Source organism: Talpa europaea, assembly GCF_964194135.1.
Source record: "Talpa europaea genome assembly, chromosome: 11".
Classification (NCBI taxonomy): domain Eukaryota; kingdom Metazoa; phylum Chordata; class Mammalia; order Eulipotyphla; family Talpidae; genus Talpa; species Talpa europaea.
This window is the reverse complement of record NC_140078.1, coordinates 96,554,970-96,568,804: the sequence shown is the minus strand read 5'-3', so window position 1 is coordinate 96,568,804 and position 13,835 is coordinate 96,554,970. Positions and strand designations below refer to the sequence as shown.

Sequence of the window (13,835 nt, the reverse complement as noted above, 5' to 3'; positions counted from 1 at the left end):
GGTCCTTGCGACGCTGGAGCGGTGCCGTGACTAGCGGGCGAGACCGGCCCCTGCGGACGAGCTGACTCCCGCCCTGCGTCCCGCTAGGAGGGCGAGAGCCGCGCCGGGATGTGCGGGCGCACGTCCTGCCACCTGCCCCGGGACGCGCTCACCAGGGCCTGCGCCTACCGCGACCGGCAGGGCCGCCGGCGCCTCCCGGAGTGGAGGGACGCGGAGAAGTACCGGCCCTCGTACAACCAGAGCCCGCAGGCCACCAGCCCCGTGCTCCTGTCCCGCCTGCACTTCGAGAAGGTACGGCCCCACCTGCGCGCTGCTCCGGCCTCCCCCAGGCCACCTGCCTCCGCTGGCGTGCGCGTGCTGAGCCTCCGAGCTGACGTTAAAGTCAGCCTCTACGAAGTAATATATTCTTTTTGTTTTCTCAAAGATTTATTTATTCATGCATACAAGAGCTGGGGTACAGGCCAGAGGTGCGGGGGCAGGGGGAGAGGATTCACCAGAGACAGAGTGGGGGACAGAACAGGCAGAAGGACTGAAATACACTGCTGAGGGGAGCAGCGGGAGAGACAGGAGGGGTCTGCTGTGCCGTGTGGGTAGCTCCCTGGCCCGGGATTGAACTCCCGCCGCAGTGGCTGTGGACAGCTTCATAGTGTTGACGCTTTTAATCCCTCGTGCGACCAGAGAGGCCCCAAAGTAATATATGCTTAAATCACTCTAGAAAAAAATGCATGTCTCCTCCCTTTCTGTGGCTATGCAGATCTCTCTTTTCTTTCTTTTTCTAATAAACCTGACCTTTAAAACATAAAAAAAGATAAAAATCACTTTATAAAGTTGATCATACCCTATATTCTCCTCAGAACTCTTGCAATAATTTGGTAATCAAAACAATCTTCTCTACATGACAAAGATCACATTATTTGAAATAAAAATACCAAATAACATTGATCTTTTTGGGCGAATGAAGCTGTTTACATGAGGTTTTTTTTTCTTCTTGTGCCATTTAAATAGATACATAGTTCCTTCTTGGAACAAAAAAGTAAAAGAAAAAATCAACCTTTTAATGAGAGAAATCAAAATGACATGGGGGGCTTTGACTGGGAAAGAGAAAATAAAACATGTTTCAAAGGAAAGCAAATTCTTTTCACTTTAAAGTGAAAAGAGAGAGAAGGATTAAGTGTATGAGCTGTATTCTGTTTTTGCCTTGGTTCCTTTAATACCAGCTCTTCAGAATTATGGAGTGAATGTTAGCTGAAAGAAAATTTTGTGTAACAAGTATAAAGATGGAAATGCAGAAAGATTATGACTTATCCTGAATTACCCATTAGTGAGGGACTGAACTGGGACTGACTTCCAGAACACTGTCCCACTCCAGTGGATACTTCTGGGCACTAGGAGTGGGGGAGGTAGAGCCCCTGGCAAATGGAGCCCTTCTTTTCTGTCAGTGGTATGAATTTGTTGATGTAGTGTTTTGAGTCTACAACTTTAGTACATTTTGTTCAGATTACTAGGGTTTCCTAATTTTAATAAATATTTGAGGTATCATTTTTCTCAAACCTGTAAATTGTAAAGCAAAATTAAAGTTAGTACATCACAGGAGCTCATTAATCCGTATCATCAACGGCCAGCACATGTGTATAGATTGCAACATTTGCATTTGAAACCACTGATTAGCAAATTACTTCCTTTTTCATTTATCTGCCCCAGTGCTTCCAGCTGTTCTGGTCGCAAATCCAAAAGGGTAAAGATGACTAATATTGAGCAATTATTTTTAGTATTTTGGCTTTTCAGTCACTTTCTGTTCATCATTCCCACTAGGGGGCAGTCACACATTTGGGTTTGGTTTACAGTTGTCCAATGAACACTCAAGTTAAAGATCAGTGGGATTTGTTAAGAGTAGTATTTCTCAATCCCTGCACTGTTGCCATTTTGGGTGGAATAATTCTTTGTTGTGGAAAGCCGTCCTGTGCACTGTAGACTGTTTCGCAGCATCACTGCCTTTACCCAGTAGATGCTGCTAACACCCACCTTCAAATGTGCCTTCCATGCAGAAGGGCCCGCAGTACAAAGCATTAAATGAAGAGAGAGAATATTATATAATGGCCAACTAAATGTTTCACCAGAAATTTGCAAGACAATAATACTCTAAGGTTATCAACATGAGGTGATTTTAACACCCATCCACACCAACCCTAAGACCAGGGGCAAGAAATGGACCTGGGTGCTGCTGGCATATAGTGGGTAGGTTAGGCAATATCAGAAGACATTCTTGGTTGAAATAACATTGGGGGGTGCTACTGGCATTTAGTTGGTAGAGGCTAGAGATCTGGCCCACTGCCTGTTTTTTCGTAAAGAAAGTTTTAGTAGAATAAAACCATGCTCATTCTTTGGGTACTTTCACACAACCAGTGGTGGCAGAGTTGAGGTGCTTGAGTCATTGTGACAGAAACTGTATGGATTCACAAAACTGAAACTATTTACTGGCTGGCCTTTTACAGAGAAGGTTTGTTGACCTATTTTCTCATTATCATGCTGCCTCCTAAGTTTTAATTCCACATCTCTGAGTGCTTGTTGGACATAGTAAGCAGCACCACTTGGATTTTATTCTAGTAAATTAAAACAACCTTTCTATTATGTTTACCAGTGAGAAATTAGGATAAGGCATTACAGGTATGATTTGTTTCTCCCCTGAATTCTAGGGCCTCAGCAGAAGATAGTTGGCCTCTGGAACTCAAGTCCATCTAGAGCATGAATCAGAAAACTAGGTCCCTTTACATTTTGTAATTTTCTGGAACACAACAACATCCATGGCTGCGTTGTCCCTGTAACAGCAGCTGTAATGCAACAGAGACTGTATGGCCTACAAAGTCTGTAACGCTTAACATCTGGCCTTTTACAGAGAAGCTTGCCATCCTTTGCTCTAGAGGCACCTTCACACTCACTCGTCTGACAGTTGATGTTGCCTCTCAGCTGCAGCTGTTGATCAGAGCATGTGCATCTCCACGCAGCGTGGGCGCCTCCCAGCAGGGCAGCCTTAGAGTAGCTGGATTTCCTATCTGGCAACTCAGAGCCCTGGAAGCAGGGCTCAGCAAATAAGGAAGAAGCCAAAACACCTTTTCTGACCTAGCCTTAGAAATCATACATTGTCATTTGCGCTCCATTCTCTTAGCTACAAACAAGTGACAAGCACATCCTGAGTCAAGGGAAGGGAACATAGGCTCCCAGTTCTCAGTGGAAAGAATGTCAAAGATTGTCCAGCCATTTAAACTCCCATAGATTTCCTGTTACTGTCTGAGAGTCAACATTTCCTCTTTCCCCAAATCAAATCCCTCTTCACATTTTTCTCTTTTGTCTAGTAGTACCATCGTTATGGTACTCTTCTAGGCCTGAAAATTTTATCACTCTTTTCTTTTTCCATTCACCACAATAATTGAATTTTTTTCTGATCTTTTGGATACATTTTATTCTCATTACTATCATCAGGCTCATGAACCCTGGTAAAAGCACCCAAGTCTATTCTGCTCATTGGTCTCTTCCAACCCATAATGTGCTATGCAGAATAGTGTGTATATGCATTTCAATATAGATTTCATCAAATTACCAAATTTTCACCAATTATTAACTGGTCAAATTAGACCAGTTACCCAAAAGAAATTTAATGACTATGTTAAACTACCCCCACACTTGGAGATTTTTTTTTTATTTTTTTTATTTTTTTTAGAGGCATGTTTTATTTATTTGTTTGTTTGTTTGTTTGCTTGTTTTGTTTTATACATGCACTAGGTACAGTCAGAAGCACGGGAGGGTGAGAGAATTCACCAGAGCCAGAGCGGGGAGCAGAGCAGGCAGAAGGACCGAAGTACACTGCTGAGGGGAGCAGCGGGAGGCAGGAGAGGTCTGCGCGCCATGTGGGACCCTCCTCCGGTGGCCGGGGAGCAGCCGGGGATCGAACCGGCGTCCCAGAGGCCGCGGGCAGCTTCGCAACCCAGCGCTCAACCGCTGCGCCACCGGGGAGGTCCTTCTTTTTTTTTTTTTTTTTTTAAGATTTATTTATTTATTTAAACAAGTACTGGGTACAGTCAGAAGCGCGGGAGGGTGAGAGAATTCACCAGAGCCAGAGTAGGGAGCAGAGCAGGCAGAAGGACCGAAGTACACTGCTGAGGGGAGCAGCGGGCGGCAGGAGAGGTCTGCGCGCCATGTGGGACCCTCCTCCGGTGGCCGGGGAGCAGCCGGGGATCGAACCAGCACTGCAGAGGCTGCGGGCAGCTTCGCAACCTAGCGCTCAACCGCTGCGCCACCGGGGAGGCCCCACACTTGGAGATTTTTTAGGAACCTTCGGCATAGAAAGCATATCATGGCTAAGGTTTGAAACAGTAGAAGGACACAGAATAAAATCAGCAAGATGGAAAGAGCAGGTCGAAAACTGGAAAAATCCATAACAGGCTTCTTGATGCTCTCTTCTTTCTATGGGGGGACACGCCAAACATATTCCTTTTCCTGAAAGAAAAATAGGAACACATGTAGGTCCTATACACAGGACAGCCTTGACTTCCTAAACCTGGCATCCACGGGCTTGTTGTTAACTCTTTCTACTTCCTACACATTCTCCTTACTCATCTAATTTTGTACCTGATCTTCCCTCCCATCTCTTGTCTGAATCCTGTGCCTCTTACAGAATACAGTTCAAGAACCACTCCCAAGGGCCTCCCCTGGTGGCTCAGTGGTTGAACGCTAGGCTGCAAAGCTGCCTGCAGCCTCTGCGGCCCCGGTTCGATCACCTGGCGAGGGTCCCACATGGCGCGCAGACCTCTCCTGCGCACAGCAGTGTATTTCGTCTGTCTGCCTGTTCTGTTCCCCGTTCTGGCTGTGGTGAATTCTCTTACCCTCCCACGCTTCTGACTGTACCCAGTGCTTGTATAAATAAATAAATAAATCTTAAAAAAAACCAAAACACTCCCAAGCGCAGGCAGTTGAGCGCCACACTGTGAAGCTGTCCACAGCCACTGCCCCATGGGTTCGATCCCAGCCAGCCATTGAGAATCCCACATGGCGAGGCAGACCTCTCCTGTCTTGCCAGCTGCTCCCCTCAGCAGTGTATTTCCTCACTCTGCCTGTTCTATTCCCTGTTCTGTCTCTGGTGAATCCTCTTACCCTCCCGCACATCTGGCCTGTACCCCAGTTCTTGTATAAATAAATAAATCTTTAAAAAAAAAAAAAGAACCACTCCCCAGCCACCCCCACCCCCTCTACTCCTTCTAAGGAGCTGATACTTCTCCATTACATTCTTTAGATCACTCTCCACTGACCTCCTTTAACGTTGTACGTACTGCTTATGGCCTTTCGCATGTGGTATCTTACATTTTTCATTTGCATGGCCTCACATTATAGCACAATCCTTTGAGGTTGTATACCCCAATAGCACCCTGTTTATCCCTGATCATAGCAAATACCCTGCTTTATTATGGTCTATCCTTTCTCTGTGGCAGGGCGCAGACTCATCTGAGCGTATCATTGCTCCCATGCGATGGGGCTTAATTCCATTTTGGTTCAGAGAATGTGATCCTTCCAAACTGAAGTTCAACATGTCCAACTGTCGTAGTGATACCATAATGGAGAAACGGTCATTCAAGGTAGGTAGCTGCTCTAGGGGAAAGCACATATTCTCTTCTTTTTCCTAACAGAGCTGTTAGTATGTTCCCATTTATTAATACTGAGTGCTGTTCTGTTATGTGCCAAACAACTTAGTGGTTTAAAACAAAGCAGTTTTTTATCTCTCATCTATGGGTTGACTGGACTCAACTTCACAGTTTCTACTTGGAGGTGCTCATGCAGTAAGAAACAGATGACAGCTGGGCCAAAATGCCTTCTTCACCCACGTGTCGAACTCCTTATCTGGGATGGCCAGAACTGGAACATAAGCCTAACTGGGAGGAGGCAGTGTGGTCAGGCTTCTTACGTGATGTCTGGCTTACCCTCCAGCCCATGATCCAAGGGAGCAGAGCAAAAGCTTCAAGGCTTTGTGGCGAAGCCCTGGCAGTCACGCAGTATCATTTCTGCTGCTTTCTACCAGAGCCAGCCCAGAGCTGGTGTGGACAGGACTGCGTAGGGTATGACTGCTGGGAGGTGTGGTGGTGGGGCCACCAGCTTTGGAGACTGTCACAAGAGCTGATTTGTTAACGAGCTGGTGCGCTAATGTACACTAATCTTTCAACATTTGTGTGAGTGGTGACTTTATACATAAGTTTGGTAAGATAAATGAAATATTGTATGGCCACACGTTAGTGCACCTGAGATTTTAACTTACATCCAAGGAACATGATTCTATCACTAAAACTGTATCTTGCCCACATTTTCCCTCAGGTGCCTCTGGGAAAGGGAAGACGCTGCGTGGTTTTAGCAGATGGATTCTATGAGTGGCAGCGAATTCAACTTTCAAGCCAGAGGCAGCCGTACTTTATCTACTTCCCCCAAACCAATACAAAAAAGGTATTGTCATCAGCATTCAGTTGATACTTGGAAAGGTACAAAGAAACTGATCCAAACAGGGGCATTTTTTTCTTCCCTCATAGTTTTTTTTTTTAAGTATATTCTAAATTGTACAACCACCATCACTATCTAATTTTGGAACATTACTTATCCCCCAAAAAAGAAACCCTGTATCCATGAGCAGTCACTCTTCATTCCCTGTTCCCCAGAACCCTCTCAACCACTAATCTACTGTCTATTGATTTGCCGGTTTTGGATATTTCACATTATGGAATCATACAACATGTGGTCTTCTGTATCTGCCTTCTTATGCTTAGCATAATGTTTTCAACTTCATGCTTTTAAAGACTGTAGCATTACTTCAGACACATTTTATTCATTCACCAGTTGATAGAAGCTTAAGCTATTTGTACTTTTTGACTGTTGTGAATAATGCTGCCAAGGATAATCATGTACACTCATTGTTGTGCCTATGTGTTTTAATTCCTCTTGGGCTTATGCATAGGAGGAGAGTTGCTAGGTTATTACATGGCAACTTTATGTGTAATGTCCCTCAGAAAGCTTTCATTTTCAGACATAATTTGACTTGTCCATATAACATTAGAGGGACATTGAAAGCAAAACAGGCAGGCCGGTATCATGCTTTCTCTTTAGAATTGTTACTCTTTGACAATGCTAAAATTTTGCTTCCTTATCACAGTTTACTTTGTTAAAATTGGGAGTTGTTTGCTCTTCAGATTACGGCATCACATTTTGGGGACTTCTCAGTCAAGAATGTTTGTACCATCATCAAAAGATCCCCTCTCTAGCCAAATCACACAAAAAATGAAAATAAACATCAATCGTACTAGTTAAATACTTACTGTGAGCCACGTACTCTTTCTTGGAACTTAGAGTGTATTAATTAAGTATTGTAATAACCCTGTGAAAAAAGTACTGGTCTTCTCAGTTACAGATGAAGAAGCAGAGATGACAGGAAATGTAAGAACTCTTGTTCTCCCAAACTTTAACTTACCTAATGACCATTCATTCACCACACAACAGTTACTAAAACCTTTAATTCTGAGTGGTTTGGGCAAGAACCAGATTTGTACTATTTTTTTAAGACTTATTTATTTATGCACACAAGAGCTGGGATGTAGGCCAGGTGCGGGGGGTGACAGGATTCACCAGAGACAGAATGGAGAGCAGAACAGGCGGATCCACTGAAATACGCTGCTGAGGGGAGCAGCAGGCGAGACAGGAGAGGTCTGCTGCGCCATGTGAGTTGCTCCTTTGCTGGCTGGGAATCGAACTTTGTGCTGCAGTGGCTGGCGATAGCCTGATAACGCTGTCTTTAACCCCTGTACCACCAGGTAGGCCCGGGTAAGGGCTGATTTTTCCAGAGGGTTTTTCTCAGTAGCCCTGTTCCCTTCCACTGTGTCTTTCAAGAGGATCTCTCCATGCTCTTGCTCCTTCCCCAGAGGGGACTGCTGCTGCTTGTTACTTGGTGCTTGCTGATCTGAGAGGCGGGGGGATAGTGGGGGGAGTTCTCTGTTGTCTTGCTTCAGTCTTGGTCTCAGATACAACTCTGTGCCCGGCTTTCAGGCTTAACTTTCTCAGCAGTTCTGTACCTTCCCCAGGGAAACAAAAGGGTTTTTTTCTTTTTCCCCTTCTTAGTCTCTAAGGGACTTCAGTATCTCTGGGTGAGAGAATATATTACTCTTTTCCAGATCCCTTAAGGCTTTTGTCCCTTAAGAGAAGTGATCAGGTAAAGCTTTATGCTTTTCCTGAAGCAGATGAGCTCCTCCTCTCTAGGCACCAACAAAGAAGGCTTTCTGCATCTCTTACCCCATCCACTGTCTTCTGAGCAGCTGGGGAGGTCTCCTGGGGAAGAATCTGCCAGCTCATGCAAATTCTCCTGGTGTCTCCAGCTCCCAGGGATTTTGAACCTCCAGGCTAGCCCGCACTCTGCTTTTAGTAATATGATCATTTTATCTGATTTTCTTACTTGCTGTCTGATTCCTTTATCTACCAGTAAGCCAGGACTCGTGTTTCATCTTCCCTTAGAGGCCCCTTTTTTCCATAAAGCTCTAATTGGTAGCCCTGTGACCTCAGTGCATTCATGTAACCTCACCATTCATGCAACATAGTACAATGAAAACCACAGAACTTACGGAAAAAGTGGGGTTAAGGGGACAGTACTTAAAAGCTTCAGTGACACACTAAAAATAGTAGAGATTGAATAAAATGAGAAAAGTTATGATTTTATAGATTATCTAGGTTTTTCTTACTATTGGGGTAGAGGTAACACTTTCAAACTTTCTGTATTCTAGGCCTTGAACCGAATCTTAAGTGGTAAGTAGGAGTTGTGTGATGGAAAAGGGTAGGGAGGACATTTTGAGTTCAAGAATGCTGCTTGGCAAGACTAAGGAGCATGGAATTGCATAAGGACTTAATTTTCCAAAAGCTGGGTCTGGTTCATAGTAACCTTATTAAGTGAAAGCTGGAATGATAGAAGTGAATGTCCAGTGAAGGTGATAAATTGTATTCTGAAAGCATTAAGAAACCATAAATATATAGCTTCACTTGGTATTGGCCACCAAGCCTCTTCTCTTTGGTGATAGTGGATGAAGGGTGTTAATAAGCCTGGGCTAAATGACTTCTGAAATGGTTGCCATGCTCTTAGCCTGTGTGTACCCAGCCTGTGTGCAGAAGGCAGCTACCAAGTATCTCATGTCTGCTCACATTATTTTGCTCCCAGTCAGGCAACACTGAGACTGCAGACAGTCCTGAAGATTGGGAGAAAGTCTGGGACAACTGGAGGCTGCTGACAATGGCCGGGATCTTTGACTGCTGGGAGCCCCCAGAGGGAGGAGACTGCCTGTATTCCTACACCATCATCACGGTGGATTCTTGCAAAGGCTTGAATGACATCCACCCCAGGCAAGTCACACTTCTTATCCCTCGGTCCAGAAGAATTCAGAGCAAGTAGCTAGATGAGATGGTTTTCAGAATTCGGAGTTTCCATATGCACACAGCTAGAAGATAGATCATTCACAAAATGTAGTTAGAGTCGGTTCAGATGGTACATAGCTTGCATTCCTAAAATATCACCATTCATGTGATATAGTATAATGAAAACCACAGAACTTATGGAAAAAGTGGGGTTGAGGGACAGTACTTAAAAGCTGTCAGTGACATGCTAAAAATAATAGGGATTGAATAAAAACTACCATAGTTTTATACATTAAATGATTAATTCATAGATTCTGCAATAAATATGGCACTTTACCTTAAAAAGGCCCAAAGTTTGCTTGTGGAAGTGAATGTCAGAAGAGTTGCAACTTGTGAGTTATTGTGCAGTGGTGGGAGGAAAGCTATAAAAAATTTATGACCTTTTGAGGTCTTTAATCCTTGGGATGTTTTTCCGCATTTGAAATATATTTTCTTTGAGGCATGCATTTATAATAGATGCATATTTCATCAAAGTTGGAACATTTTAATCCAATACGTAGCCTCTGTCAGTTAATTTCTGTATCACTGCTGGAAGTTCTTTGGCAGCATTTTCATCTGTATTCATCCTGTCTCTTTGGCTGTCATCTGACAGCCAAAAGCTTTGGAAATTGCAGCAGTGTTTGAAAAGGAGTTCACTTCTGTAATATTTCAGATATTTATCTATAGATGTACTTCCTTGTGAGGAAAGTTTCCCATTTTCCCACTATTTGGCATTCAGTCCATATGCTAAAGAATCTAATTCCATTTCTTTAGGTCTGATTGGCATTGACTTCACAACACTTCTTAAGGTTGTTCCAACCATGGACATTCTTTTTATTTTTAGTGTCGTCACTAACATGGATTCCTACCATATGTTCTCTTTTTACTTTCAAGATTTTCTTTTGCTTCAAACTTCTGAGTACTTAAAAGTTTTCCATTTGCATGTACTGCTTAGCATATTTTGATCTGGGAAACTGATATGTTGAGATGTTTAAGTGTTTTGTTTTTTTTTTTTAATAGCAAGTCTCAGCTTGGTAGGATAATATGCAGTGAGTGGAGGTAGCTGTCACGTTTGAGGTGTGTGCACGTGTACATTTTGTATACTCCTACAAGGTTCACCTCAGCTGATTGCAGTTCTCTGTGTTCACCTTGTTCTTCTCATAGACAAAACTAGTTATACATTGTCACTGTCTGTGCCATGAATCTCTAAACTCAATCTCTGGCTGTGGAATTTTGTGCCATTTCAAGTTGTGCAGGGAGCACAGGGCAACAGTCAGCATGGTGGTGCAGAGGGAGGGTCAGCTTCCCCTTGTGCTGATTTGTACCATCTGCTGACTCAAGTCTGTCTCCCCGCTCGCCCTATCTTTCCTAACCAATGGCTTGACCCGGCCAGGATGCCTGCCATATTAGACGGCGAGGAGGCAGTCTCTAAATGGCTTGACTTCGGTGAGGTCTCAACCCAGGAAGCGCTGAAGTTAATCCACCCCACAGAGAACATCACCTTCCACCCAGTCTCTCTCGTAGTGAACAACTCTCGAAACAACACACCAGAGTGCGTGACTCCTGTTGACTTACTGGACAAAAAGGTAGGGGTCTGTGACCTGACCCTCCATTTTGAGTTTCCTGTCTTGTCAAGATGGCCTTTTCTTTTAGGATGTGACTGTTTACCCTCAGACCTCTAATTTAAGCCACCAAATACTCATTCCTTGTGCATGGCAAGTCAAGCAGGACAGTGACTGTCCTAGCTGTCTGTGACCGGAGCCCTTTCAGAATGTGAGTGCTGGACCCTCTCTAGGCCTGCTGAGTCAGGTAGACAGGGCGAGGTATGCAGGGCTGGCTTGGGCTTCTGTGTTATTGAGAGTCTGATAATAAGCCAGATTTGGGGCTAATCCAGAGGGTGATTGTGAGAGAGACAAAAGAGCCCTTGACCATAATTGTATCTCCACAACCAATGATGTGATTTTTTGGTCTCTTTTCCATACCTCTGCTTTCCCAACTGCAAGTTAGAGGAGTTCTTCTCCTCACTCTCCTTGAAAAGGGCTTGAGCATTTTCTTGACATGAACTTTAACTTAGAAATGGCAGGAATCCAGAAGATGTAATTTGAAAGAAAGCAGAACAGGCAAAAGGTTTGCATTGGGGAGAGAGGTTCCAGAGCAGAAGGTGGCCCCTACCAACGTTTAGGGATGAAGGTTTGGGAGCAGCCTAAAGTAGGACATGGGTGAGTGCCCCACGAATAGGCATCTCAGAATGCCTATTGGCATTCTTGGCACAGGTAAAGGGTGGTGATTGCAAAAACACCTCCCCCTCCCCCATTTTCCTTAAAGATTTCCACCCCCACAGTCAATGGCCTCTTTTCCTGTTGTCTTGGTTCTCTGAAAACTCCTGTAACTCTGACATATTTTCATTAGCTGCTTCTTAAAACATAATCATCTACATTCATTTTGCACTAGACACTGCCCTGTTTCTACCATGGTCTTTATTCCAAAAGTATTCACATTTTGGGGCCTCCCTGGTGCTGTAGGTGTTATCAAGCTATCATCAGCCACTGTGGTATGAGTTCGATCCCCGGCCAGGGTGCTGACCCATACATGGCGCAGCAGACCTCTCCTGTCTCACCCGCTGCTCCCCTCAGCAGTGTATTTCATTAGGGCCGCCTGTTCTGCTCCCTTCTCTGTCTCTGGTGAATCCCCTCATCCCCAGCACCTCTGCCTATACCCCAGTTCTTGCATGCATTAAAAAAAATAAATCTTTAAAAAAAAAAGAATTCACATTTTGGGGAGGCAGCATTATGTGAATTCAGACCTTCAGTTCAGGTTCAGGCTGTCAGGTGTGAGGGAAGTACAAGGGAGCAGTGCCAGTCAGGGAGAGGCTGGTGGAGGGCTGCGCAGGAGGGAGGCAGTTCCTTCAGCCCGGGGCTGGATCCCCCATCACTGTCTTGAAGCCATACCTCTCCATCTTCACTTCCCAACACCCTGCTGTCACATTGAATGTCTCTTTTCCCTGAAGAGCCTTCATTCTCAGCATGTTTGGAATGCCCGTCTACTCTCTTCTCTGACTGTCCCACACACCTCCGTGAAGCCTGGGACTCTGAGAGTTACGCCCTAGCCCTGCGGAGCACACTCAGTTGTTCCTCTCTCCCTGCTTGGATTAATTGGCTCCATCGGCCCTTGGTAACACTTTCCAAGCCTGGGTCAGTCAGTACCTAATACCTTCACCCTGTTACTTCCTTGAAGTTGACCTTTTTCCAAAAGCTTGAGCTGGGTGGTTTGAGCTTTTTCTCTTTCCTCTAGGAAGTCAAAGCAAGTGGGAGCAGCCAGAAAATGTTGCAATGGCTGGCCACCAAGTCACCCAAAAAGGAGGAACCAAAGACACCTGAAAAGGCAGAGTCAGATGTGCCCCAGTGGTCCAGTCAGTTCCTGCAGAAGAGCCCCCTTCCCAGCAAGAGGAGCAGTGCAGGACTCCTGGAGCGATGGTTGAAGCAGGAGAAGGAGGAGGAGCCCGTGGCCAAGCGGCCTCACTGCCAGTAAAGCAGGACTTTTCCAGATCAAGCCGTGATTTACTGCGGAAATACGATCGTCGAGAAAGGTTCTTGCTCTGTATGTGTGTGGGTTTGCTTTGGGAGGAAATGGGACAGTGCTAGTTGGCAGCTGTGGGTTCACGGAGGGAGCGGCTGTGCTGGGGCCACTGGCATCCCTGCATCCTGGCCATGCTGGCGGAGCCTTCCCTCAAAGCCTGAGCCGGTGCTGCTAGTACAGGGCTGTTTTCTGCTCAGCCTTTGGGCTTTTTCAGTCTTTTAAAATTAAGTTCTAAAAAACATTGTATTTTCTCTGGATATAGTTAATAAACTGTCTACCTTTCAGAAAAAGCTGCTGGTGGGCGGAGTTCCGGGTCATGTTTTCTCTTAGCATCAGCCGTAGGAGTGGATTTGCTACACACAGGGCGCTGGGGCTTACTGTGGACAAAAGCATTTTTGGAAATAGTAATAAGGTTTGCTGGGGGGACACTTTGTCAATCTCTTTTCATTCTGAATTCCTGGAAGTTTGAATCCTTTAGCTTCGAAGCAGCCTGACTACCTGCCAAACACAAGGGGCTGGGTGGAGAATAGGGTGCGGAAGCCAAGACCTTGTCCTCAGCAAGGCTCTGGGTGAGAAGCCTCAGTTCCCGCCCACAGGCCCTCTCTGGACTTCCAGGGTAGAACTGGGAATGGGGCTAATGGGGCAGGTGGGGTGGGGGCAAGGAGCAAGGCTGCCCCAACCTGGCCACAGCTCCTGAGTTGTGCTCTGTAGGCCTCTCCTGGCACTGAGTCGTTTTATTAGGTATTCGGGGTGGTTATCTGTTTTCTGCTCTCCTCCCAGATCATTAGCTCTGTGAAAGCAGG

General features: G+C 45.3%; 1 protein-coding gene across 3 annotated transcripts; it reads left to right on the top strand.

The window, feature by feature from the left end:
• Nucleotides 1-108: 108 nt before the first annotated feature.
• HMCES (5-hydroxymethylcytosine binding, ES cell specific) lies at nucleotides 109-13,343 on the top strand (the record flags this gene model as incomplete). Of its 3 annotated transcripts, XM_084248110.1 has the most annotated exons (6): nucleotides 109-291; nucleotides 5,481-5,624; nucleotides 6,355-6,480; nucleotides 9,224-9,405; nucleotides 10,850-11,042; nucleotides 12,748-13,343. In XM_084248110.1, 6 exons carry the CDS (start codon nucleotides 109-111, stop codon nucleotides 12,982-12,984), a joined length of 1,065 nt encoding a protein of 354 aa, XP_084104236.1. In that variant the 3' UTR covers nucleotides 12,985-13,343. The 3 variants fall into 3 exon arrangements, with proteins under 3 accessions (XP_084104236.1, XP_084104238.1, XP_084104237.1); XM_084248112.1 differs by lacking the exon at nucleotides 5,481-5,624; XM_084248111.1 differs by lacking the exon at nucleotides 6,355-6,480.
• Between the last annotated feature and the right edge of the window lie 492 nt (nucleotides 13,344-13,835).